The sequence below is a fragment of the Dermochelys coriacea genome, chromosome 10, assembly GCF_009764565.3.
Source record: "Dermochelys coriacea isolate rDerCor1 chromosome 10, rDerCor1.pri.v4, whole genome shotgun sequence".
In the NCBI taxonomy this organism is placed as follows: Eukaryota; Metazoa; Chordata; order Testudines; family Dermochelyidae; genus Dermochelys; species Dermochelys coriacea.
In genome coordinates, this window is record NC_050077.1 from 71,674,273 (window position 1) to 71,701,893 (window position 27,621).

The 27,621-nt window shown below is 46.4% G+C and overlaps 1 protein-coding gene across 3 annotated transcripts in view; it reads left to right on the forward strand.

Moving 5' to 3' along the window:
- The window catches only part of NTRK3 (neurotrophic receptor tyrosine kinase 3), a 326,588-nt gene that overhangs the window by 213,369 nt on the left and 85,598 nt on the right, over nt 1–27,621 (forward strand). Inside the window, exon 14 of one of the 3 annotated variants that reach the window (XM_038420118.2) lies at nt 23,544–24,261. The exons of the other annotated variants lie outside the window; for them this stretch is intronic. Coding sequence (XP_038276046.2) covers nt 23,544–23,662 — 119 coding nt within the window. The 3' untranslated portion in view covers nt 23,663–24,261. Of the gene's footprint in view, nt 1–23,543; nt 24,262–27,621 lie in introns of those variants that run through there. 3 annotated transcript variants of the gene reach the window in all.

Genomic DNA, 27,621 nt, shown 5'->3' on the forward strand with positions numbered 1-27,621 from the left:
GGTGATGCTTCATCCGGAAGCCACATTCCCGAGTGCAGTGAATCCAGTTCCATTAGAAAACAAACCATTAACTCAGCCATAATTCAGTTATGTGCTGCTGACACTGACCTGTCTGCAAGGAGATAATGCTCATGAAGGGATGAGACCCACATACAGACATCAAACAATGAGCAAAGCCTTCCCCTAAACATACATCCTCTGGCCCAAGAGTCACTCTTGAGGCCCCTTTAATCCTGGCATGTCCAAAGGTGTCAGCTTGCCTGAGGTGATTTTAGAACGGAGCCAAAGCTCTATGAAGGGGGCCTGTAAGCTGTACGAAGAAGCAAAGCAGGGAAAGGCCTTCAGCATATTTCCTATTGGGCTGGACCAACTCTAGCACTCCAGGCTGCTGTTGCTCATCAGAAGCCCTGTCTCTCCATCAAGAAAAGGTTAGTTTGATCCTTCCCACTTCAGTAGTATGGGAGCAAACTCTTCCACACTAGAATAATGATTAACCCTGAATGCTACTTGGCTGCAGCAAGGATATGTATATGCTCACTTGCCACCCTGGGCACATGCACACTTACCTGCACACTCATTTGTGCACCTGTGCACACTCATTTATATGTAGCCTATCCTGCCAATGTATTGCAATAACATACCCATCATTCTTACTTGTATGTCCTCCTACGTAAACATTCATTTGTGTACGTATGCACACTCACTCGTGTACTGTAGTGACAAGCATGGTATAAAACCGTAGTTGGATTAGCTCCAGGCACTCATTCACCAATGCATGTGCTCTCACACGTACATTCACACCTACTTATCAGACACCTCTGCTCACAAATAACTTTGCACCTGTGAATTTTCTACTTTCTGCTGAGGACACTTGGCAGTTCTGACACCCCCCCCATGCAAGTCCTGTAATGGCAGCAGGCACACTGACATGCAGCCTGGGCAGCTTCCCTTTCACATATTGCCCCTACCTGTCAAAAATGGCAGTCTCTGCAATTTCTGGAGAGTGAAGGGTTTTCATGAGCTGACATGAGAGACTGGATTTTCAATTCTGGCAGGTCATAAACTGTGAGGCATTGTGGGAGTGGTGGGGTGAGAAAAAAAGAATAGGGCAGGTGACAGAACAAGGAGAGAGATTATCATGCTGTAAATTGGTGCCTGTTTAATCATTTGCTCACCTACGTATTGGTATTTTGTAATGTCTGTCCGGTTAAATTTGTCTCAGCTCCACTCTATTCTTGGGGCTGAGGTGAGTGTCTATGCCACAGAAACACATAATGATCTTCATCAGTCACTGATGTCCTGGCTCAGAGCTCCGTCCTCTCTGCCTGGTTAATGGTGACACAGCAGCTTGTCCCGGGGATATTGCTAACTCATGCAGCCCTGATGCCAGTGATAGCGAAGGAAGCTTTAGAATGATCTCCTAATAGCTGATTGATTGTATGAATTATGCTTTGGGTATTTCTAAAAATAGATGGTATATCTGTAAAGAGAGAGAGCTGAGCTCCTTACCCATCAGCTATTTATTTATTGTGGGTTTTTCCTGCATTTGGTTTGGCTTATAAAACTGAAGCATTCCGAAAGAATGTTGACCTGCCTGCTGTACCTACAGATCCATGATGTCCATGTAGTACATGGATGTTCTGATTTATGGAATGTCATGGTACCCAAGAAAGGGTTATTTTGTAGAAGCTAGTTGCCAGGTCCCAGAAGTTGCTTGGAGACAATGTCAAGCTCTCTTGTTACAGTATAATCCACCCAATGAAAGTTGGTTTTCAGATGTAACATCACATCCTGCTGGAGAGTTTTGGTTGGGTGAAGTCTTCCAGAGCTAATCTGAGTTGACTTGGTTTGAAGGAGATGCTCTCTCTGCTGGCAGTACAGTTGAATTACAGCTCCTAATAAAGAAAAGGAGTACTTGTGGCACCTTAGAGACTAACAAATTTATTAGAGCATAAGCTTTCGTGAGCTACAGCTCACTTCATCGGATGCATTTGGTGGAAAAAACAGAGGAGAGATTTATATACACACACACAGAGAACATGAAACAATGGGTTTATCATACACACTGTAAGGAGAGTGATCACTTTGGGAGACAGACCAGTCCTTGCTTACAGACAGCCCCCCAATCTGAAGCAAATACTCACCAGCAACCACACACCACACAACAGAACCACTAACCCAGGAACCTATCCTTGCAACAAAGCCCGTTGCCAACTCTGTCCACATATCTATTCAGGGGATACCATCATAGGACCTAATCACATCAGCCACACTATCAGAGGCTCGTTCACCTGCGCATCTACCAATGTGATATATGCCATCATGTGCCAGCAATGCCCCTCTGCCATGTACATTGGCCAAACTGGACAGTCTCTACGTAAAAGAATGAATGGACACAAATCAGACGTCAAGAATTATAACATTCAAAAACCAGTTGGAGAACACTTCAATCTCTCTGGTCACTCGATCACAGACCTAAGAGTGGCTATACTTCAACAAAAAAGCTTCAAAAACAGACTCCAACGAGAGACTGCTGAATTGGAATTAATTTGCAAACTGGATACAATTAACTTAGGCTTGAATAGAGACTGGGAATGGATGAGTCATTACACAAAGTAAAACTATTTCCCCATGGTATTTCTCCCTCCCACCCCACCCCCCACTGTTCCTCTGATATTCTTGTTAACTGCTGGAATTAGCCTACCTGCTTGTCACCATGAAAGGTTTTCCTCCTTCCCCCCCTGCTGTTGGTGATGGCTTATCTTAAGTGATCACTCTCCTTACAGTGTGTATGATAAACCCATTGTTTCATGTTCTCTGTGTGTGTGTATATAAATCTCTCCTCTGTTTTTTCCACCAAATGCATCCGATGAAGTGAGCTGTAGCTCACGAAAGCTTATGCTCTAATAAATTTGTTAGTCTCTAAGGTGCCACAAGTACTCCTTTTCTTTTTGCGAATACAGACTAACACGGCTGCTACTCAGCTCCTAATAAAGACAGTAATTATTAATGAGAAGTCCAGGTGCCGGTTAGAAAAAATATTACTCACAACTATAGCGTGAGCATCTTTAGTAGCGCTGCCTCTCCCAATGGATGTTTGGTCTGGTACCCTAGAGCTGATGTAATGGTGATGGTCATCAGCAGTCACAAGGACTGTCCATTTTCAATGCTGCTTTTAGACAGAGACTCCAGGAGTGGTTTCTCCTCAAAACAGCATGTACAGAACATGACAGAACCCACAGTTCCAGTGGTGAAACCCAGGCAGAGATCAGGGTAGAAAGATGCTCTCCCCGATTGCAATAGGTTCACTCCAAAGACCTCCTCGTGTCAAAGGGGGCTCGCGTTCCATGGACCTACACAGGGGTCTGGGAACGGATGTGTGAACAGCCTGTGAATGCTCAGTCAGGCCGATTGCTAAATGAGCTAGACAGTCTTTGTAAAGAGGGGGGCTGCCTCCTGTCTCATGTACCAAAACTTGGCTATGGAGGATGCCGCATCTGTCACTATGCCGCAGGCACTTGGAACAACCCAGTGGGAGACCCCAGGGTAGAACTGAACTGCATCTAGTCCAGTCTGCTGCCTCTAACAGTGGCCAGTGTTGGGTGCTGCTGACAAGGGTGCCACAATACAGTGCACCCAGTCATGCAATAGTATTCTCACTGAGGGGGAGTGTAGCAAGGATTTCTTCCTGACTCCAGCTAGTGATCACTTGGTGCCATGAAGTCTGGGAGCTCTTGCTGGTTTACTCCCGGAGAATTGTGAATAATTTATTATTTACATTGCAGTAGCACCCAGAGGCCCACTAATATAATTGCACATACCGTTCTTCAGAGAAAGGTCTAATCCTTTTGAGACTTATTGAGTTATTTGCCTTAATATCTTGCATCGGTAGTTTTCCAGGTTATTGATACATTAAAATATTGGTTTTAAATGTGCTGGCTTTTAAATCCAGAGTTCCTTCTTGTTTTTGTACTATAGGAAATGCTAAACAGAAGCTGTATTGCCTTTCCTTATCCCAGTCTCTCACACCCTATCCCATTCTATCCCTTCTTATTAACCCTGTGCCAGGCTAAAGGGTTCTTTCAGAAACAAAATAAAAAAAAACATTTCATTTATATTGAGGAATAACAGATCTCATGTAGCTCTGATAAGTATAAAAGGCAGAGAAGGTGGCTAAATCTCCAAAGTGTACATGGCAAATTTGCCTTCTAATTGCAACACTGAAATGAAATTAAAATCCCTGCCTCCCTCTCTCCTTCATTTCATCCTCTTTCACCCTTCCACCTCTGATTTGAGGGATTAATTTGAGCTAATCCTCAACTGAGCAAAGTCTTTAGGAAAGCAAAGAAGTAAAGTAAAACCATGGGGGTAAAAAACCTCACACTCGACACTAATAAAGAAATTACTGGCGTCCTACATTATGAAATTGGATGAATTTTTAATGGCCGGGAATGTGGTTGATTTATAATGCATACATCCGGCCTGAAGAGCCCATCGCCAGCTAATAAATAAATGACTGGCCCCTTGTATTAAAAGTATCAGTCATTTTACATCACGGCTCTGTAACTGATGTAGAGTATCAAACATGGGGTGGAGTGGGCCTGGGGCCATGGCAAGTTCCATGCAGGCAGAAGAAGCAGGATGGGCTTCATGCTCCCAACCTATGTTTCAGACAAGCTCTGTGAGGCCAGAGAATGGGTCTCAGTTGAGGTGGTCCTGTGAGAACCTGGCTGGCTGGTTGCAGTCCTTGAACCCTGCTCCCTTAGAGGAAATTGAGCTCAGATGGGTTTTCCTTCCTTCCCCTGAATCCATTCAGAATTACCAGCCTGCATTTTGGGGGGAGGTATCTGCTTTCTGGTTTGAAAGCTGTCACTACAGGGGGGAGAAACTCCCAGGAAAGGATGTCAGCTCCAGTTCCAAGCATTGTGTTAAGCAACCTGCAGTTTCCATTCTTGTTCTTGCACTGCTGGGGCCCTCACACACCAAAGACAAATGTAGCTAGGCTGAGGTCTTGCTCCAAGTGTCTCCAACAAGGTCTCATTCAGTGCAGCTCAGTATCCTGTCCTGTGGGTCTTATACTTAGGGTGCAGAGCCTGTGCAAACCAGGGGACAGGAACCCAGAGTCTTTGGTGATGGGCCCATTAGTGGATATCATTGAAGATCTAGGACAAGATTTGCAAGCCCATGTTCACTGGCGCAGAGCCCAACAAATCAGAGTGAGGCTTGGTGGCAGGACACGCCTTACAATGAGCAAGGCAAGATTCCTCAAGGAAGCAGGGTGTCCAGGAGCTTTGGGTTTGTTCTGCTCTGGGTTTCTCAGGTAGATTTAATTAGCACTTCACAGCTCTCTAGAAACACTGATTACTCCTCACCGCCACTGTCAGGTAGCAAGGGATCCTTGTCTCCATTTTACAGAAGGGGAAGGCAGAAGGGGAATTGACTTGCGCGGGGTCCCAGGGCAAGTCAGTGGCAGCTCGGACTAGATCCTGGAGTTGCTGGTTCCCCAGCCTGCATTCAGCCCACTAGACCAAGTTGCATGTTTCCGTGCCTCCTGTAATTATTTCATAGTTGGAAAGGAGGTAACTCCCAGATGAGACCAGTTAAGTTAGCTCCTTGCCAACTTGGTAGGAGCTGAGCTGAGCTAGGTGTGCAAGAGTAGCTCCATTTTACAGACATCATTGCCAAGCACATAGATATGTCATATGCTTTCAAAGAGGCTCATTGCAGAACTGGGAAGAGTAGGGCAATATTTGCCTTATACAAATGGAAGACTTCTCCTTACTGCCTCTCCTTACTTGACTTCCTTTATTGGCTGAAAGAATGCAACATGGAGCTTGGGACATTGGACTCGCTGACTGATGAAAACAGAGTGCTCCAAGCTACAGATTTTGTCTTGGCCTGGAGGAAGAAAGAGTTTATTGCCTTATTTATTATGTTTCCCCACAGTAGCATAAATAATATTTTCATAATAGATGTGGACCTTATGAATAATATAGAGTCTTGATCTAAGTAATTGCGATGCTTTTTAAGAGATCTTCAGTGTCAAGTACTATTAATGAGCTGCCTTTACTCTCTCTCTCTGCTGAGGGCAGTTGCAAACCCCAGCACTGTGAGAATTTGATACATTTGGGGAAGATTCCAATGCACAAGTCAATTATATTGTTCTCTTTGGGATACCCAGAAAAAGTATCCTGTTTGCTGATTTTCTCAGCCTTCACTGGGTTTTGATGGATGCCCAAGTTGCGTAGGTTGCTGGGAAACCAATACTCTTACATTTTGTATAAATCTGTGAACATCTGATTGATCCACACATTGGCATTAACTACTCTAAATTGCAGGGACTACTTTGAATTAATGCATATATAATACACTAATTCCACCATTATGTATACATTGTTTTAGTAAACCTAGTGTGGATGAAGGGTGCCAGATCATCATAGAAACTAAGTTCCTCTCTCCCTAGATCTGGTATAGCACAGGAATTTGCAGTGTTAGTTTCCATAGCCAATATGCCTCGGTTTTGCCCTGGAGAGACCAACTCTCGAGGCTAGGAGGTAGTTCAGCCTCTGTGGCCCATTTGGTCTTTGGCCTCCTTTTTGAGGCTGAAGACAAGAGAGGGCAGTTAGATGGGGTGGGGGGACATTTTCATAAGTGCCTATATAACTTAGGCACTTTGGAAAATTTTACCCATGGTGTTTTTTGTGATGTGGACACTTGTCCACTAGGAACAAGACAAAGACCCACCACCCCGTGGGCTGTGGGACTAGTTCAGCTACCTGGTTGGCATGGTGGAATACTTTTCTCAGGGAAGAGGTAGAAGTGCTGTCCTGAAGTGCTGCAGGAAATGTTGATGGTGCTCTTCCCTTTGTCAGCAGAGCACTGAATGAGCATCCCAACATGTATGGAGGCAGGGCATGCTGTGCTGTGCAAACCAAAGATCCACTCCTTGTGGTCATTAAAGATGAGCGGAAAAGTCAGATTATTAGACATAGTGTTATGGTTGGATTCACCCTCAGGTAATGGCATTCTGCCTGCCTGATTTCCCCCTGCAGTGTTAATTGGAAGTACTCCTCATCACTTGCTGTCCTAAAATCCTGGGTAGCCTTGCCTCCTATGTCCTATTAAACAGGTGGCTATGTTGTTAGAAATGGTTCCTTTATAAAGTACGTGCTGTCTGTAATGCCTTATGATGCTTTGGGATGAAAAGCTCTGATAATACTAATTATTATTAAGATTGAACACACAATACTTCTTTAGCAGTTACACTGTCATCTGGGGGGGATAATGTGATGGCGGGTGTGGGAATTGCTGTGTGGTCATTTTCATGTTACGTCACTGTTCATATAAAACAGCCATTCATCAAGTGGCCTGGTTGCCTAGTGGTCAGTATTCCTGAGATGGTTTCCTGCTTAATGTGTTTGAGGCCATGTATCCTAGTGCCAGGAAGCCTCTTTAGATTAATGGAGCTGTCTTGGAACATTATAGTTGCCTTTTCCATTTTTTTCTAGACTTTGCATCTCAAGCCCAGAATCAGGCTGTAAATCTCTTGCATTACTCTTTTCCCAGCCAAGTTCCTTTTTAAGTAGATTCACTTCCTCCTTCCCCCAGCTCCCTTAGGACTGGAACTCTGGAAGGGGAGAACTGCGGCCTGCTGGCTTGGCAAATACAAGGCCTAAATTCAGGCCTCACCAGCAGTGAGAAGAGGCAGGGAGGGGAAGGTCTGGTGACGTTGGATAGTGAGTCAGATAGGGCCTGTGTGACCTCCAGTGTCCCTGTGCCGGAGGAGACCTAGTATCTCATTGACCCAGTGAGCCTCTGCACGTAACTTTTATTGATCATCAGCTTCTTAACCAAAAATTCAGTCACAGTTCGATGCCACAGTTCTCCCCCTCCCTCTTCAGGCTTCACCCCAGGTGAGGCTCACATTCTCATTATGCATCTGAGAAGCTTCTCTCTGGGGTTTAATGTGTAAATTTCAGTCCTGGTGAACGTGTACAGCTACCACAAAGCTCTGTTCATTGTGTTTCTGATCCACCACCGGCTGGTCATGCTGACCTTCTGCCCATGAGTGCTCCCCAGCTGACTTGGAAAGTCCAAGTCTAAAATCAAAATTTGTACTCAGGGCCCCAGTATAGTAGTGCCTAGTGCTGTTGCTAAACTGCAGAGCTGGCTCACGCCTGCCATTATTTAAGCATGTGGCAGCTGGCTATTTATTTGCCAATTTTTAGATTCATAGATTCATTGATACTAAGGTCAGAAGGGACCATTCTGATCATCTAGTCCGACCTCCTGCACAACGCAGGCCACAGAATCTCACCCACCCACTCCTACGAAAAACCTCACCTATGTCTGAGCTAATGAAGTCCTCAAATAATGGTTTAAAGACTTCAAGGAGCAGAGAATCCTCCCTCAAGTGAACCGTGCCCCATGCTACAGAGGAAGGCGAAAAACCTCCAGGGCCTCTTCCAATCTGCCCTGGAGGAAAATTCCTTCCTGACCCCAAATATGGCGATCAGCTAAACCCTGAGCATATGGGCAAGATTCACCAGCCAGATACTACAATAAAATTCTTTCCTGGGTAACTCAGATCCCACCATTCTAATATCCCATCTCAGGGGATTAGGCCTATTTACCCTGAATATTTTTGCATCTATAGAGCTGGGAGTTTTCCCTCAGTTTGCACCTGGCTCCATTATGAGCAGCATGGCGCAATGACGCATCTTTGTTCCTCACAGCCATTGCTTTGTGGGGAGAAAAGTAGAAAACAGCTCTTCTTCCCATTTTCCCTTCATGGTTATGCTGCAAGTGCAATTCCAGTGTTTGAGAAGAGTCCAGAGGGAAGGAGGAGGTGACTCTACTCAATACAGAAATTATTCTAGATGGTAATATAGAGAGATAGTCAAGGTTTCAGATGAGCAGCCCCCACTCTGCTGTGCCCTTCCCCGGGTGGACTAAAGGAGAAGACTGAGCTCAGGAGGAAGGCAGTGCTGCAATGAATCTGTGCCCCACACATTGCATAGGCAATTGTATAAACCACACACACACCTGGGGAACTAGAACCCTCAGCCTTGAGTCCTAAAAGCCCAGGCCTCTGCTACCTGAGCTAAGGTAGATCTCTTGTAATGGGAGGTAGTAATCAGCCCCTTATCTTCTGTATCAACCAGCACGAAACGTGACAACACACACATTTACTGACTACAAGCCAGTGGATGACAAGGATGTCAAGAAAGAACACTCAGAAGGGTACATTAATAGGGTGAAGAAAAGAGACCGTGAGAGAGGGGTGACTGGGGCAGAAGGATTGATCTTGGGAGGTGGAGATAACAGGGAAGAGGAATGTGGGTGTAGGAGGTTAACTGAGGGAAAGAACACACAGAACAGCTCTCAAGGGATTTAAATTGTGTGTAGATGATGGGAGAGAGCATAGGGGATTGCAGTCCTCATGGAGGGTCAAATGGCAGCCTTGGTCCTTCTAGCTGGATCTTCTTTTTTCTTTCCCTGACCTTCTTGTATATAGTTTCAGGCCAGATTTTCAGGTGGCTTAAAGCCAGTGTGTGATTTGAGTCCCCACAATGGCCATACAAAGTGCACACATAATTTTGCACATGTGTTCTTGGACGTGTGTGTGTGTTCTGCTCTAGAAGTTTTACGAATCTGACTTCTTTTCTTCCGCTTGAGATGTCATCATGCTCCAATTGTCAGAAGAAACAATGGACCATTTTTGGATGGGACATGATTATTTTTTGGGAGATGAACCTTGAGTTAGACATGTTTGTTCCTGTTGCGTCATGTGTAGCTCAGGGCTGAAGTTGCAGTTCTGTTGATTTTCTGGTATGCTTCATTTTCCTTCTCTCCTTTGGTAATTGCTGCATTGAAAAAAATTCTCCTTGCTCCTTATGTGATCAGTGCTGCATATTCTGTATTGGTTACAGTGCTCTAATAGCTTAATTTGACTGTGCAGGGTCATGTCTCATTTAATGCTGGCTGGTTTTCTTGTCAATCAATAAAAACTTCATTTAAAAAAAAGGAAAGAAAGTGGAGGCAGAAACCCAGCCATTAGTGAGCTAGGCTGAGACCTGCAGTACTCACCTGGTTTCCAAGTGGTCATGCTGCAAAAGCTTGTGCAATCTAGCCTAAGTTGAGCCTTCCAGATTCCTTGATGACTTCTGCCAATGCTAATCAGAAGCAAGGGATAGACCTGAATCACAGAAAGGCCCTCCATTCTGACCCCCGGCACCACTGAGCTGCTCCATGGAGTCCTTACTCTATCCGCTTGCATGTCCTCTAAGACGAGTTCGTCTCCTAGGTCCCGTGAGTGTTTGTATAATTCTCCCCATGTCCCCAGCTCGACGCTGGGGTCTGTTTGTCCTCTGTTTTCCACATGTGCGAACCATGTCTAGCTCAGAAACACTTACCCTTCCTTGCCCTTCTGTTATTTACCACTCGCTCAGAGGGGACAAGAAGAGCCTGATTTGCGTTTGTGTGACTGATTTGCTTGTGAAATAAACATGTCAGATCATAGGAGGATGTCAGCAACCCCAGTCTTGTGTCCATGTTGTTCTCCTCACTCAGGCAGCTTAGACAGCCCTTTCAGAGGTTTTATGTGAGTGGACCACAATCGAGGAGGAAAAAGAGATGTCTCAAGCTCTTATCTTAGTTGAAGTGTAGCTGCTTCTACTGAGTTGGCTTATTCCCAAGAGAAGGCTTATAGCTAAATGTGTCAACTCAGAGCCTGGCCTTTTGTAAAAGAGAATCTGCTTTTTTCCAAACTGAAACAATATCAAACCATCACCTAGATGTATGCAGACAGCCTTTGCAGGGTGACAGTACTCGTTTGGCAAATCACTTAGCTGACCCTTTGGTTGTTTGCTTGTGAGCCACTGACCTCCCTGATCTCTCAGGACTTTATTAACTCAGTTTCCTGCACCATTCTGTCAAGTGGGGCACTCACAACCCTGTGAAGTTCAGCTGGAATCAGCAGAGCCCTCCTGTTTCCATTTGGAAACCTCTACTCTTGGAGCTGGGGTTGTGATTCCCAGCTCATGTAGAGATATCTGAGCTAGCTCTGCTTGTGCTAGGGTGCTAAAAACAGCCGAGTAGCTGGGATAGCACAGATGGTGGCTTAGGCTTGCCACCCAGGGAAGTAGCAGGGGTCTAGGTGGGTATGGGAGTACATGCTCAGAATCACACCCCCAAGTCCAAGTGCAGACATAGCCACCATAAGGGGGTGGTCAGAAAGGCACTGCCTCTCCCCAGACTGTGTGTGGCATTGCACAGTTGGCCAGGTGAATTATGCTGGGGTTTTGTGCCTCATTCTGAAGCTTTAGATCAGGGGTGGCCAACCTGTGGCTCCAGAGCCACTCTTCAGAAGTGAATATGTGGCTCCTTGTACAGGCACCGACTCTGGGGCTGGAGCGACAGGCGCCAACTTTCCAGTGTGCTGGGGGGTGCTCATTGCTCAACCCCTGGCTCTGCCACAGGTCCTGTCCCCACTCCACCCCTTCCCTCCCCTGAGCCTGCCATGCCCTCGCTCCTCCCCCTCCAAACCTCCTGCATGCCACAAAACAGCTGATCGGGAGGTGCGGGGAGGGAAGAGGAGATGCTGATCGGCAGGGCTGCTGGTGGGCGGGGGGCACGGGGGATCTGATGGGGGGCTGCTGATGTATTATTGTGGCTCTTTGGCAATGTACATTGGTAAATTCTGGCTCCTCAGGCTCAGGTTGGCCACCCCTGATTTAGATATTAGCCACTGCTAAAGACTGAATAAAGAAGTAAATGGACTGATGTTTCTGGCATGACACAACAGAGAATACCTAGGCTGCTGGAGTCCAGTGTTGTTAGGTGTAATGGGAAGAGGCAGGCTATTGGGCTGGATGGACCATTTGAGCAATCTGTAATGGCAGAAGGTGGAATAGCAGACAAGACAGAATTATGGAGTGATCCGTAATTGCAGGTAGTGGGACAGCAGGTTGAATATTGACTAGTTGTGTGATCCTTGATGGCAAGACACCAGATCTGATAGACCTGCAGGCTGATCATTAAGGCAGTTCCTGTTACTTGTTCTCCATACTGAAATATTTCTTTCATCAAAGAGTCAGATATGAAGTCTCTTTAAGAGGAGACTTCCATACAGTTACTGACTCAATGTAGTAAACAGAGTATCTGCGATGGAATGCTTTTCCTGCAGAAGTTTCACATCCTTCCTCATTTCCTTGCTGATCTTTAGGGTGAACCAATGAAAGGAGCTGTACAAAAATAGTGCAGCTTGTGATCCTGTGGGTGTCCATTAGCGAGGCATTTGCTCAGTGTTAATGGACCTGTTGGTTAACAAACAAGCCATTGAGGAAAGCTGCTACCCAATCAGAGTGGTTTGGTAGCTTTTGGTGTTGTGCTGTCCCACCTCCTCCGTGCATCATTCATTCCTGGTACCCAGGCTGCTGCAGCCAAATCCGTATCTGTACCACTTGAGAAAGGATCCAAACCAGGAGTGTGTCCACATCACTCGCAAACAGCTCTTTGGGGGAGAAAATGGGATCTCATTTAGAAGAGAAAGAGACTGTCATGTAATGGGCTGGTGATTTGATTGTCAGGGGCATTTTTCAGTTAATCCTATTACAGGTGAAGGCAGAGTTTACCAATTGTGTCTTGGGAATGCCTTGCTCAGCTGAGGCTAAATGGACTGGTAACATCCATGGAAGTGCCCCAACAGGCTTTAAAAATACTATAGTAGTAATAAGAAAAGGAGTACTTGTGGCACCTTAGAGACTAACAAATTTATTAGAGCATAAGCTTTCGTGAGCTACAGCTCACTTGAGCTGTAGCTCACGAAAGCTTATGCTCTAATAAATTTGTTAGTCTCTAAGGTGCCACAAGTACTCCTTTTCTTTTTGCGAATACAGACTAACACGGCTGCTACTCTGAAACCTATAGTAGTAATGGCTCCTGAAGAAGTCACAGTGCATGGGAACATTCAGTCAGTTCTATAAAAACTTCCAGGCTGCCTGTCTGGGCTCAGTAAAGCTGAGAGAGATGAGGTGGGTGAGGAAATATCTTTTACTGGACCAACTTCTCTTGGTAAAAGAGACAAGCTTTCAATCTCGGCAGAGCTCTCCTTCAGGTCTGGGAAAGGTACTCAGACAAAGCTGTTAGTTCTTTTCCTTTCTACAGGGCTTTAATCTATGCCCTTTTTGCAGAATTTCCCATATTGCTAATGCCAGTTCAGTAGCACTCCCCATAGTAGAAGACTTAGGCCTGGTCTACGCAACATGGTAAGATCGACGTCGACCCAGCTATGGAATTGTCTTCACTTAAGTTTGTCTCCCTTCAACATAAGTGCCTCTCTACGCCAATTTAGTAACACCACCACCCCGAGCGGCATAAAGTCACAGCCAATGTAATTAGGTCGACACGGTGTCAGTGTAGACATTGCGTGGCTTATATTGACTGTTCCTGGCCTCCAGGAGCTGTCCCATAATGCCCCACACTGACAGTACAATTGATACAAGCACTCCTGGTGAGGATGCGCACCGCCTATCCAAGGAGCCAAGCGTGCACACACAAGCGATTTAATAACTGTGGTGGCTGTATGCACATAATTTTGTAGTATTGACACGTGTCAAGAGTTGGGGTTTTGAGCACTGTGTTGATTAACATTGCATTACGCTGTGGTTCAAATGCTCCCTTGTCTATTGTAAAGTGCACACTGCTGCTAATACCAGTGGAGCTGACCCCATCTTTGGAGACTTTTGCAGAGTTCCCATAATGTAGACAAGGACGTAGCACATTCGGGTATGTCTACACGGCAGTATGGAGTGAGCCTCCCAGCCCGCGTCAACAGACATGGGCTAGCCAGGCTCACACTAGCCCTCTACAAATAGCGGTGCGGACAGTACTTTGAAGTTGCAGCTCAGTCTGAAGCTTAGCTCTGAAGCCCACCCCTCTTCCCTAGGCGTCAGAGCCCTGGCTCCGGCCTGAGCCACAACTTCAAAGCGCTGTCCGCACAGCTGGTTTTAGAGTGTGAGCACGAGCCCCGTTGGCCCAAGTCTATCGGCCCATGCTGGGAGTTTCATTCCAAAATGCTGTGTAGACATGCCCTTCAAGGTCTCCCAGAGATCTGGGATCCCTGAGTACAAGCCTAGGCTCTGCACTTCCCTGACAGCCCACGGTGGCCCATTTGTGCTGAGCAGCTGTAATAAAGCTGTTGCGGAAATACTGGCCTGACCCAGCAGCACCAAGTGGGTGGAAGGAAAAGAACAGGTTTTTGGGTACGGGTTGTATTTTAGACATAACGATCATGTTTGTAACCAGTTGCTGTGCTTGTGGGAAGTGAACTTGAAACCTCATCCCTTTGTGGGGAGCAGAGGGCACTTTGGGCATCCTTTGGCTGCCAGCGTAAAGAAACCTATTGCCTGGTCTGGTATGCCAGGCATCACTGCTCCCCTGGCTTTGTGCCCACTGCACAAAAAGACCCCAGTGTGTTAACTGTTAGAACCGTCTCTGTTGTTCCAAGTCTGACTTTGTTAGGATTGTCCTTCTTAGGGCTGACGGGAGCCGAAGTGACAAGGCAGCAGAGTGAGAACCATTTGGCGTTTCTCTCTCAACTCTTCTGGGTGCCTTTAATTAGCATGATTGTAGTGCACATGATTATGCCATGTCCTCTAGTTCCCCTGGTTAGAATAAGGATTCCCATAGCTCCTTTTCTAACCACTACTGGTCATTTAGAAAGACTTCTGTTAAAAGCTGTTGTAGTAAAAGCTCACCTGCAACATGCTCACAGTGACACACGCATTTGCATGTCACATGCCTCTTCACACCCATATCATACGCTCACCGACGTCACACCGTCCTGATGGCCTCACCTTTTCTGTGCCATCCACACACACATCATCCACTTACACAATCTCACACTGATGCTTTCTGTGTTGCTCAGGCGTACAGTCACATGTACAACGAAACTCCTCCCTGCCACACTCAATATCACTCACATACATATCACATACTTTGTGTCACTTGTTTGTCCCTATCACATGCTTGCACACCCAATGGACTCACACAAACACACCCACCACACACATTCTCACACATGCACAACCATTCTGTATCACTCATCCCACGCACACTCACTACTCTGACCCATGTCCAGTCGCATGCACAGCCACAGACCGTAGTCGCTCATGTTCAGTCACACACACAGTCATCTCTACCCAGATATGCAAACACAACCATGAATGTGTGCACACTCGCTCTCTCATGCTGTCTCTCCCACACACTTACAACCATAGTAGCTCTCCCTTTGAGGCCTCTGCTCCATCGGCCAGTTGCGACTCCTGACTGCCTGAAGCAACAGACAGAACTGCCCTGGAAAACGAATGTATGTTACATTGGGCTGAAGTGTACAGTAATGTTATTTTGGGTAAAGCTGTTCCCCTCGCTGCTCCCTTTTTAACTCTTGTCATGGAAGGAGAATGGGGGGCGGAGGGGCAGGGTTCTGGACAGTTGTATTTTAGTGAGTTATCCTGTCCCAACACCTGCCCGTACTGACCCCGGGTGAGCGCATCCTCTTCTCTCCTATGGATCGTTCGTCCTCAATGGCAATTGATATTTGAGCGCCACTTGCTTGTGACACAAGTGGGGCAGACGGATACAAAGCCTTGCACAGAATTATATGGTGTGAAATGAGATGTGGCTGAAGTGCTTTAAACCCATCGGGCATTTATGTGACTTGGAGGGCGGGGGCAGAGGGAAGTTAGTTTTGGACTCAAAGTAAAACTGGGTCAGGCAAGGGCTGGATTCATGAGGCATAGAGCTGACTGCCAAAAGCTGCAGCACAAAGCTTCACAACCGGGCTACTGACAGGAAAAGTTTGCAGGAAAGGTACCTTTGTCCTCCTCAAAAAAAGAAAACTCCAAATGAGGCAGCCAAATGCTTTCAGCCCACTGAACATTTCAGTCCCTGGCCCTCATTTTCAACCCCGCACTGGTGTGCTGGGCCTTTCCTAGCCACCCTGTGCTGACCATGCCTAGGGTGCGGCGAGGGCGTCTCATGCATCGGTCGCCATCCCTTCTTACTCCCTGCAAAGCAGACTGCCTGGGGCCCCCCAGCCCTTGTCTCCTCTCCACTTTCCTGACTCTCTCTGCTCTGCTAGGGGGAGAAAAAGCCAACCTGCCTTTTATACCTTATACCCACAAACAGGCAGGGCTTTGAGTGCATTCTGCCATGCCTCCCTCTGTAGAGTGAGTCATATGAAATATGCCTCATTCACTTGGGGCTATTGGGAATGCCTAGGATTATTCCTTGGGAGCAGCATGTTCCCAGTACAGGCCTGGGTTCCTGAACACCCTGTGGGGACTGCGGGCATCTTTCTTTGAGGGAAGTATTGGCCATTTTGTACCCTTGTTTGTGCATTGATTTGAGTGTTGTTCAGAGGGCATGCTGCTCTGTGCCACAAAGGTGGGGGCAGAAGCCCTCCCCACTTAACCCTTTGGAAGAAACTTGTTTCTTGTCTGGCTGCTGTTTTTCTTCACAAGGAAACTTTTTGAGAACCAGATAGGAGGGAATTGGCAGGAGTAACTCTTGGTTACATTCCATCTCTCTCACTGACTCTCTCTGCTATCTTGGACAGGTCACGTCCCTTCTCTGTGCCTCAGTTTCCCCATCGGCATAATGGTTAAAACAGCTCCTGCCTTCCAGGGGAATGGTGAGGCTTAGCAAACTAAAGTTTGTAAAGCCCTTTGAGATTGAAGAGAAATGTATAATGTGATAGCTGTTATCCTAACTGGGGGGTTTCCTTTATGGGTTGTCTCTTTGACTTCCCAGTCTATGGCACTGGTAGATCAGCCAGGCCATGATTTGTATTAAACACCAATTAAATAACCTGTTTAGTTAAAAACAGCCAACCAGGATTCCTTCCCAATGGGCTCTAATTCCTAGGCAGATTGGTTTATGATTCCAACAACTCAGTATAAACAATTTCCACTTGAAGCAGTTGGAGAACTGAGTCAGTGTAAGAATAGCACCAACACCATGGACTAACCTGCTAGGCAAACAGGGAATTGCTGCAGAAGAGCTGAGAAGCTCTTTTGAAAAGGTGCCTGGTTCTCAAGTCAGCAGCAGTCTAGGGGCAGATGTAAAGATGGCAAAAGAATATATTTAAAAATCAAATATGTGACAATAATGTATTATGCTGCAATATAGTATCTCTCAGACAGAGTCCCTAATGCTTTGGGGAGCATAAGAGCAGAGGGGAGAGAAGCTGAGACAGAGCAATGTCAAAAAGAAATGGAGAGTCAGTCAGGTGGAAAGATACAACTGGAGCTGTGGAGGAGAACGCTTTTGCACAAAGTAGTGATACAACTGTGGGAAGAGACAGGGATGGGGAGAGTAGAGAGAGAGCTCATGATATCAGCTGGAGCAAATCCACAGAGTGTTTTAAAATCAATCCCTGAGTTCAGGGTTATTTGTTTTTCATCACTAATATATCCAGTGAGCTGTTTGCAGCACACCTTGCATTGCTTTGGTTGTTTGGACAGGCAGGATATGCTGCCCTGTGTACTTCACAGATCAAGAGCCTTTCTCCTGAATGTTACAAGTCTGACTCTATCTGACTGAAAGAAGACTGAAACACTAAACTTTGTGCATTGTGGGTGAAATCGGGGTACCCAGTCCTCCCTCCTCCAAGCAATCCCACATACACTGACTTCAGTCTAATGAAAACAAATCTGGGGACAGGGAGGCCTAACTGATCTGGCTGAGTTCCATCATGCACTGGGTCTCTGAGTAGCTTTAAATAGCTGAATCACAGTGCATTCTGGGGGGAAAATCTCGCTCTAATCTTTGATGACATGGGTGGGTCAGGAGCAAAACACAGAGCACCTGCATATGCTGTAGCAACCTTGACATGGTTGTAATAGAGCTCAAAGTGGTCTTTTTATTTCTGTCACTCACTTTCTCTCAAATTCATGCTTTTTTCCATCCTGGTAAACACTTTCCCTTTCTGCTTCAGGGGCTTTTCTTAAGGAGAGGGGGAGTGATGGGGAAATCTTGGATCTCTGCCTTTTAGGCTATCCGGCTACAGCATTTAGTATCTTGGAACCACTCCATCCACAAAGGAGTTCCAGAGAAAACAAACTTGTGATCCCAGCTAATATGGAAATGTCTCAGATTAATGGAGGCAACAGCAGAAATATTCTGGATACGGGAATTCTTCTGAGCAAAGGTTTAATGAGTCTGACACAGAGTCTTAAAGATACTGTGGACACCGAATGGAAAGCTGTGAACACTGCTTTCTTCACAAAGACTCCTGCGTAGTTGTTGGGTATTTTCAGTATTTCTCTTCCCTGGTGTTTTAAGAATGAGAAAAATCTGTATGAAAACAGGATCATTGTGCTTTATCTGCTTCTGCTCTTTATTCCACACATCCCCACCCGAGGTCATGATTCTCTGATTGTGACATCACAGTTGGTTCCTGTGGAGATGCCAGAGATGCCACAAATGGAGGGTTATAACTTCAGCTAGTGCCTAAGCCGGAGAGGTGTTAGGCAATTTCAGCTCTCCTTGAGGTAAGTTGGAGTTGTTTGTTCAGGCAGCTCTCCTCAAGCTCAGGGAGAATAAACAGCAGTAAAAGGTGAAGCTGCTGCTAATGGACAGAGATCCTGTTTCCATGCAAATGTTCGCCAAGAGTCAAGCCCCAGGGACAAGGGGAACTGACTGAGGCAGTGAAAAGTGATTCTCCCTTTCCAATAGGGATGTTCACTAGCTCCCAGGACCCATTCTGAAGCTGTTAGATGGGGTTGGTTCCACTCTAACACTGACTTGATATTAGACCGCCCCAGTGAAGCTCTTCCGGGGGCCTAATTCTTCTCTGTCACGCTGATGTAAATCAGTAGTAACTCCCTTGAAGTCAGGGAGTTTGTAACACGGGTGAAGATAAGAGTAGAATCGGGCTCCGTGGCTTTAGCTTGGAGTGCAGAGAAGGCAGCATGGCTCCTGTCTTGCGGGAGAAGGGAAAGCAGCACCTTGGTTCACTTTCTGTTGATCTGCTGTGGCTGGAATTGTAATTGCTGGTTCCCTGAAAGTGCGGGAGGCTCCTGAAGGAGCCCTCGCCTCTAAAACCTAGCCCTGGGGCTGAATGTCTCCCAGAGAGCTCACAAGTTCCAGGGCACGATGAACTTCATGGGGCTTTCCCCCGTCAGGATGTACAAGCGACTCTCCTAACCCTGAACACACAGACTGTCGTGAACTATCTTCCACTGGCTCCGGCACATCGACTAGACTGGATGGCACAAACAGCACTCCCATCTCTTGTCTTCTCGGATGTCATTCCGAGGAGCACTCCTCCTACAGAGAGCTATAAAAGATACCTGGACACTGGATTGTCTCATTGTTCTTGCCTATGTTACAGGTTCTAATGTAACATGAGAAGGGCAGGAGCGGGAACACTATCAAGTAGTTTAGGCCTTAAATATGAGTTAGGTTAGCGCAGTTATAATTTGCTAGAGATTCTCCTCCTGATTCTAAATAGCTGTTGTTAATTTGGCACTACCTCTCTTTCCCAAGAAAGAAACACAAAGTCACCCTGTCAATGCTGCGCGTACCGTAGCGTATGCTGCTGCAGTGAAAGCAGCTTCCACCCAGCCAGCAGGTGGAGGTTAACTTGCAAACAGTTCCCACAACTGTGTCTGAACTGCTAGTGCCCTGGCTGACTATGCCATTTTCTATATAATCACCTGGGGCTATCCGCCCTTTGTGGCACCACCTTCCACTCCTCCTGGGACACTCCAGGGTTTGAAAAGCCCCAGGCTGGATTGCACTTTAAAATGTTGGCAGAGCGAGAAGCAGACAGTTAGTGTACTACAGGGACCCAACCGGGAGGAGGCTGGGCTCTGGGTTCCCTTTTGAAGTAGCAAAAGGTGCTGGAAGCTGTTTGAAGGCCAGAGCAGAAACTAGGGAGAGTCAAGGAGGATGAGAAGGTAAATGGCTAGGGCAAGAGGAAGGATGATTACATATCCCTGGGACAGATGCCCTCAACCCAACTCTCCTTTCAGCAGCCACCCCCTCCCAGATTGCTTAGGACAAGTGCTCCATCTGATCCTGCCCTCCCCAAGATGTTACACCGCCCTGCATCTAGTAATGTGCAAGCCAGATCTGAGCCTCTTTGCTCCCTCACCAGCAGCCAAAACTCTCTATGCATTTGCTCCAGTACAATCACATGACCATTAAGATAGGTGGTTTCATATTAAACTGGTCTCCATAGACCAGTGGTGGGCAAAGGGGTGAGGAACAATCACCCTCATCCTGAAGTGTTGCCTATTCTTACAGTCTGATTTTCCACAAGGCTTTGAAATGCCTGGCTGGTTGCTAGTTACCAGTATATTGGAGTGTTTTCCTCCCATTTTCCAGCTGGTACTGTACCGAGTGCAAACTTCACAAGAAGAACTGTTTCAAGATTTCCCCAGCCTGCTCCAAAAGCAGGAGGTGCCAGAAATCCTCTTTTCATGAGATTTCCAAGCCAGTTTTGCAGGAGCTAATGGTTCGGCCAGTAAAGCTGATGCTTATCCCATCTCTGAATGTTTTGAGATTCACCCATTCCAACCCTAGACATCAATGAGGACATCATCCATCTAACATGACAACAAAGAAGAAAACATAGCAAAAGCCATCTTAGTTTCTGATCCATATGAAACAGAACAGGGTAGAGGACTGCAGAATGGGAGAGGAATAGTTGAAAAAGAGCAAAATCTGCCAGGAAAGTAATATAGTTTGCAACTTCTCTGAGGATTTTACAAACGAGAGTAAAAGGCAACAATTAAACGCCATAAAAGAGTACTGGACAGTATCTCATTTTTTGCCAGATCATTTGTAGGTCTGCTTAATACCCTAAACCTTGGGAAACATGGACTTCCACCCCAGCACACCCCACATTGTCTCCCAGTAAGAGGCACATGCCACCTATCAGACCCAAATTGGCTCCCATCCCATGCAGACCCAGCATTCTTGCTCTTTTACTTATCGTCTATGGAGAGCTTTGAAGCCTCCAGTTGTGCTGGCAGATCTTACCACTGATTGATGCTAATTGAATGAAGCACTAGGACTTTCCAACTCCTGGCCTGGCTGATTTTTCATGTGTCTCTTGCTTGAGAGTCTTGGTGCCTAGCAGGCTTTGGGTCTGCTGCACACACTGGTTTTGCAATAAAATAAAGCAGAGACCAGAACTCTGCAGAGACACTTGCTTTTATTGAAAGTTGACTCTTCCAGCGATCCGCCAGTGAATTTAAAGTGCAGTTATACTCTGAAAAGTGACTGCGTAAAAATGCCATTCTAGGGTGCCATGTTTATTGTCTGCCAATGACTCTGATAATAAGCTTGCTCAGTTTACACATTCTTTTCTAACTGTCAACCAAGCTGGGATCTTTCTCACCAGGAATGAAGATTCTGCTGCTGGAACTTGGTTAACAATTTTGGTTATGATAATTGAATCTAGCTCGCTGTCCCAAAGACATGTCCATTCTGCAAGGCCAACAGCAATAACAGATAGTTAAAAATTATTTTTGTCTGCAAAGCCAGCAGGTCTGACTGCTACATGAATGTAGGGATCCGTTGAGGAAAAAGGGGCCAGTTTTATAAAGATGCTTTTCAGGGTAGAACTGCATTTTACAATTAAAAGAGATGATTTTTTGCTGTCTGGCTTGGATTCAGGGCTTAGTGAGCACAGACCATCTGTTCCTGTCCCTCTCATGTCTGATCTAGTAGAGGTCACCCTGCATGTTGCAATCAAAGGGATAGGTTCTCCTCTGCACACTGGCTGCTCTGGTAGTAGCAGTCCCAAACCTGGCTTCAGCAGTTAGTTTGAGGATTCCCTGCCCAGGGGAATCCTTGAGTTGTGTAGAGTGGCTAGAGCAGCACTTGCACCCTTCAGGTGGGGCAAAGGTATCCCAGTGATTCCCAGCTGCTGGAACTGCTCAGGAGTAGCTGGCATAGATATATGAGCCTGAGGCAGCATTAATGGTCATTATTGACCAGACTGGCAGCCTGATGGACCTAGGATTAGGAAGGCACCAAAGGTGGCCTATAAGCTACTTTTGCACCCTCTTTGCCTAAGCTTCATTGACAGCAACTCAGCTGTAGCTCAGGAACTACCTACCTCCGACGACATCGACCATCCTTGCTCCTGCCCATCTCATTCCATTGTGGCTGCCTCCATGTTACAGGAATATTATCAATGGGAGTCCACAGAAAGAAATGAAAAATTGGCTTGGCTAGATGACAGTGGAAGGGCAGACACAGGAATTCTTTGCAAGTACCTCCAGGTTTAAGCACCAAAGAGGGAGGTACATGGGGCTAGACATCAGAAGGGTAGAACTAAGCAAAGCAAAGTTTAGGATGACCATTGGAAAAGTGTCCTAACAGTGACCCAGAACGTGCCCTCCCACTCTTGTTCACAAAAAAAGAAGAGGAGTACTTGTGGCACCTTAGAGACTAACAAATTTATTTGAGCATAAGCTTTCGTGAGCTGCAGCTCGCTTCATAGGATGTTGCATATAAATAAATTATGCAAATAAATTTGTTAGTCTCTAAGATGCCACAAGTACTCCTTTTCTTTTTTTGCGAATACAGACTAACACGGCTGCTACTCTGGCACCCTTGTTCAGATTCACAGGAGAGGGCTCTGGGACAGGAAATCACCAGGTTTCTCCCATGGAGATTCCTACACATTGTTCCATCAGGAACAGAGGAGGTTAGTTCCCCCTAGCGCCTGGAATAGGCCAAATCGGTGATGGTGGCTCCATTGGAGTCACAGTAGCAGGGACTCTTGGAGGCTGAGCCAGCCCAGGGAGGGGGCACTGTGCAGAAATGACAACCCAAGGCTGCTGTTTTTGCCTGGTAGACGCCTTGGGACTGAAGGAGGGATGATGTATGCCTTCCCTGTCCCACACACTCTTCCTTCTGACCTGACCAGGGCAGACCCTACACCCACAGATTAGCCTTCCAGGCGGGAAGGAGGCGATTCACGTACAAGTGATCCCCTCAGAGTATAGCCCTTGAGACTGAGGGGACAGGCTGGGCAATAAAATCAATGAGGCTGTGAAAGGATGTCAGAGGAATAGTAGCGGGAGCTCTTGTGCTTTAGCTTTTCAAAGCTAGACTGGGGACACCGCAGCAGGGAGATATCTCCCCCCCCATCTCCCTCCCCATAGGAGATGGACTAGGTTTGAACTAATAGGCCTATACCATCTCTAACTAATGTGAATCTGTTGGGAAAATAATTCACAGAGCACATGCACCACCCCTCTTCCCTGTCACAATCATGTACCTCCTGAAGCCTCTGTCTTTCCCTTATGGACCGAGATACCCAGCTAGGCCCGGCAAAGAGAGGGCAGTTTGACTTTAATTTAACTACAGCCGTTTGCTGGTTATTCATTTGATTCTTTTTAAATAATTATATGTGTGTCGGTATCTCTCTCTTTTTTTCTAGTTTTGCTCTTTTTTGTTTTTTCGTTTACTTTATTTTGCTTTTTTCTTTTTTCTGTTTTTTGTTTTTCTTTCAGGTTTCAGAGAAATTATGTTGAATCCAATAAGCCTCCCTGGACATTCCAAACCTCTTAACCAAGGCATTTATGTTGAGGATGTCAGTGTTTATTTCAGCAAAGGACGTCATGGCTTTTAAAAACTCCTTAAAGGTCCCTGTTCTGATGCCAAGTTTATAGGCTGTGTCCTCAGAGCGGTGGGAAGCAATGAGCGTGCTCTGTACGGATCAAGGCCTTCTAGTAGGACTCTGCAGCCCCGTCGGTACACACGTTAAAGCCAACCGAAACATGTGGTTGTCTGTCACCAGATATCAGGGTTGTTCTTTTCCTCCAATAGTCGCTGTGTTTGTTACATGTTCCTGCAAGGCCCCACAGCCACAATGAGATCAAATAAAGAAAATGTAAAGCCCAATTTAAAGGAGTCATCCTAAGGACACAGTAAATAATTGCACTTTTGCTTGAAACAACCAAACTGATACTGTTAGTCACGTCCTCCTTGCTTGGAGTTCTCCTTGTAAGCTTGTGTCTTCACAACACCCAGCGAATGCCGCCATCATCTTTTCTTGTAGCAACACCATGGGAGGTCTCCCAGGGCGAGCGGAGATGTGGGATCCTGGAAGATACTAATGCAGAGCGAAGACTCTTGGTAAGAACAAAGGAAGCCCTCTGCTCCCAGTTTTTGCACAGAAAACGATGTTGAAAGTGAAGATGGGTAGGAATAAAAATCTTACTTCTCTGACAGGAGAGAATGTGGTTATTTTTGACATACAGCTGTCCTACGAGGCTTTTCTCGTTTGTGTGTGTTAGAACAGCTCTTTGGCGCTGACCGTATCATTGTTGTGCTTTGGTCTCTCCCTACTCCTGGAATGATGAGCTTATCTGAGGAGGTTCCTGGACTTCCCACATGGATGGAACATCAGTGGTGTAGAATGGTTGGTGACCTTGCCAGGACTAGGGCAGCAAGCCAAGAGAAAAAGCATATCAGACACATGCTGGCCCCAGTCAGTGAACCCATGGGCCTTTTTCCCTCCCCTCCTTCCTCACTGAGGTAGAGATGTAGTGTAATCCAGTCATGTACACAGAACGATCAGCTCAAGGCAGACAAACTGAAGGGAATGAAAAATAAACATTCTGTTGCTTCTTTGGTGGCATAAACAGAAATATTGATCCTGTTCTCTGGTCAATATTTGTATGTTTTTTTCTCTTGCTTTACTCCGTCCTCAGCCTCTCAGATAGAAAAATAAAACCTTTGATCCTACCCTCACGAGAAGATGACTGCCTTAACGGCAACTCACAATCTGGACTGGCCTGGGATGGGTCTCTCCTTGGATGCTCTGGAGAGAGTGTGTATGGGAAAGGAAGATGTGCTCACAGACACCACTGAAAACCTATAAACATGAGACAGGTTTTCAAGGAGGAGGATCCAGGTTTGGTCAGATCCCTTTCTGGCAGGAGTTGCAAACTGTGAGCTCCCTCACCAGTCAGTTAACTTGCTTGCCTCCGTCCATGGCCTGAGACGATGCTTATCATCACCAGCCTTAATAGGTTGCTGCCACTGGGAAGCGAGAAGGTTCCCCCTCAGCCAGCATTGAGCAGAAGTGTAAGAACGGGATGTTCCATTGCCCTGCCCTTCATGAGTGCCGCGTGTGGAACATTCCTGGAGATTGCAGGAATGTTCTCGAACTCCACACAGGGACGCTCCACTGAACATTCCATTCTCTTGCTTCTTTTACTGGTTCTCATGCATAAAAATATGAAGTATAATAGAAGAGAAATGGTGGCAGTTTGTTTTAAATTGATGCATACGCACGAAGGGGCAGCTGCATTAGAATTGGGAGAATTCAGTGCAGATCACATAAGGACCCATAACCAAAACTTGAACTGAAGGGTAATATCCCATGAAATTTCCAGCCCAAATTGGAGCAAGAGAGGCGGGAAAAGTTCGAGGAGATGACCCGTTGCTTTCATTATTTCCACCTCGATTATGAAGATTCAGAGAGTTAGGAGATGCTTCAGAAAAGCAGCTAACAGCTGGGTGCTTGTCCAAACTGAACTCCCCATATTCTGAAATTTGCCCATCCCATTTGGGGATGTCTTGTTCAGGATGAACTGCTCAGCCTCGTAGTCCTCTCCCCTTGCACTGCTCAGGGGATTCTGCTCTTAACTGTATGTGTCAGACTTAGAGATGTGTGGGCCGGACCCAGAGCCTTGTCTCCAAATGCCCTGTTGGAGGACTGTAGAATTTTGCAGCTCAGGCCCATCTCTGCTCAGAAGTTGTCCCCCCTGACCGTACGGAAAAATTTAAAACAGTTCTCCCCACTGTGATTGATGTCTCAGTTATTTAAACACCATCTAAAAGTCTCTGGTTCCTCACTGCTGAAAATGACAGCCGGTCACAGTCATTTGCAATTGGTGGCTTTAAGTAGCAAATCTAAGGATTTTTTTTTTAATTATTGTAAATCATTACCTCATTTCCTGTCAGAGTCCTCCATCCCCGAGCATTCTTATCTTGCCATAACTATCATCTTGTGCTATGGAAATGGGACAGTCCCTTTTTCACGGAGACTATAGGGGTATTCAATGTCTAGTTTCTTAATAAACACTTTATTTTCTAACGAAACACCTGCATCAGGTCTGTTCTTTGAAGACAAAATAAAGAAAAGGTGAAACTGACGCCTCCCATACTTTACTGCTTAATTATGCATTCTGGGTACAGGTTTTTGGTTGGGAGGGGAATTTGCTGTTCTGGTGTGAAAAGTGCTCAGCTCTGATGCTTGGCTCTGTCACCCATGTTGGTTGGGAGGCCGGTCTTCTCATAGAACTGTGGCTCTGCTGACTACGTGTCTGAATAGCTAATGATTTCCAGCCACCCATCAGCACTTATCTCCAATGACCTCCCTCTCTGAGACACAGCAGGCCAACAGGCAATTTAAGGGCTTACAAAGACGGGCTCCTTTGCTGGAGGACGGACGAAAGAGTGGCTCTTAGTTCATCGTTTTATCTGGGTCTCTGAAGCTTGCCTCAGCTCTACATGTGCATGTGCCAGAGCAGATGTCCCAATAAGGATCCTCCATCCGGAAGAGTTATCCCGTTAAGCTGACAGCTGCGAATGGCGTTTAGAGTGGGGATGAAGGTAACCTTGTTTTACTCAGCCTTTTCCCCATCTTTGTCTAAGTGGACAAATGTCTCAGCTGCCCCAGGGCTTGAGTTGAGACTCTCCATGAATTTTCAGGCTTGGTAAATGAGAGAGATGGTGACAGCTGTGCCTATGAGGCTGTCAGTGGGAGTTGTCATTTTCATAACGCTCTCACCACCACTACACCAACCTGTCCGTGTCCATGTGTGCGTATGCGAAAGGAGGGGAGGAGCTACAGAACGGTGCTGGATGGGAGATACTGGAACTGACAGCAGTGGGGTGTTGCAGGAGCGGTTTCACTGTAACTCTCCTGAAAAGGCCCGAGGAAGTTCTGATGGTCTCACACTGGCCCCCAGTGAGCAAAATAAAGTACCATGGTCTGGCATCAGTCTGCCTCTCTCATGACCTGAGCTGACTTTTAAACACACTCATTGCATGGGCGCCATGAGCAGGTTTCTGCCTGTGCTTCTAATTACAGTATCTCTGTGCCTGGTGAATGGGTGCTGGGTTTGACAGCAAAAAGGTCTTGTTGAGCCCAGGGTGCCCTTCAGGCTCTCTCCCACTCCAGACCCTGTGCCAGTGTATCCAGAGAGGAGGGGATGTGCTCCTCTGGGGGGAGTGGGCATGATTCACAACCTCAGACAGAGGCTGACCAACTCACTGCTACACTGGGTGCCATACCCCCAACTTCCCCCAGGCATGCTGGAAGCATGCAGCCAATGGGAGCTCACCCCAATCTTTCCCTTTGTTCAGTGTGTCAGTACCCTGGTTGGGTTCACAGATCAGTAATGCTGCCAGCTGGGACCTGATCATCAATTACTGTAGCCTGACATTATGGCCCAGTTATGGTCAGTCTTCAGTCCATCTGTATGTCCATGGAAGCTGATTTCTCCAAGCATCTGAATTCCCATGACCTCAATGTATTTTGGAAACTGTGAACCCCAGACAAGCATAGTTGTGTCT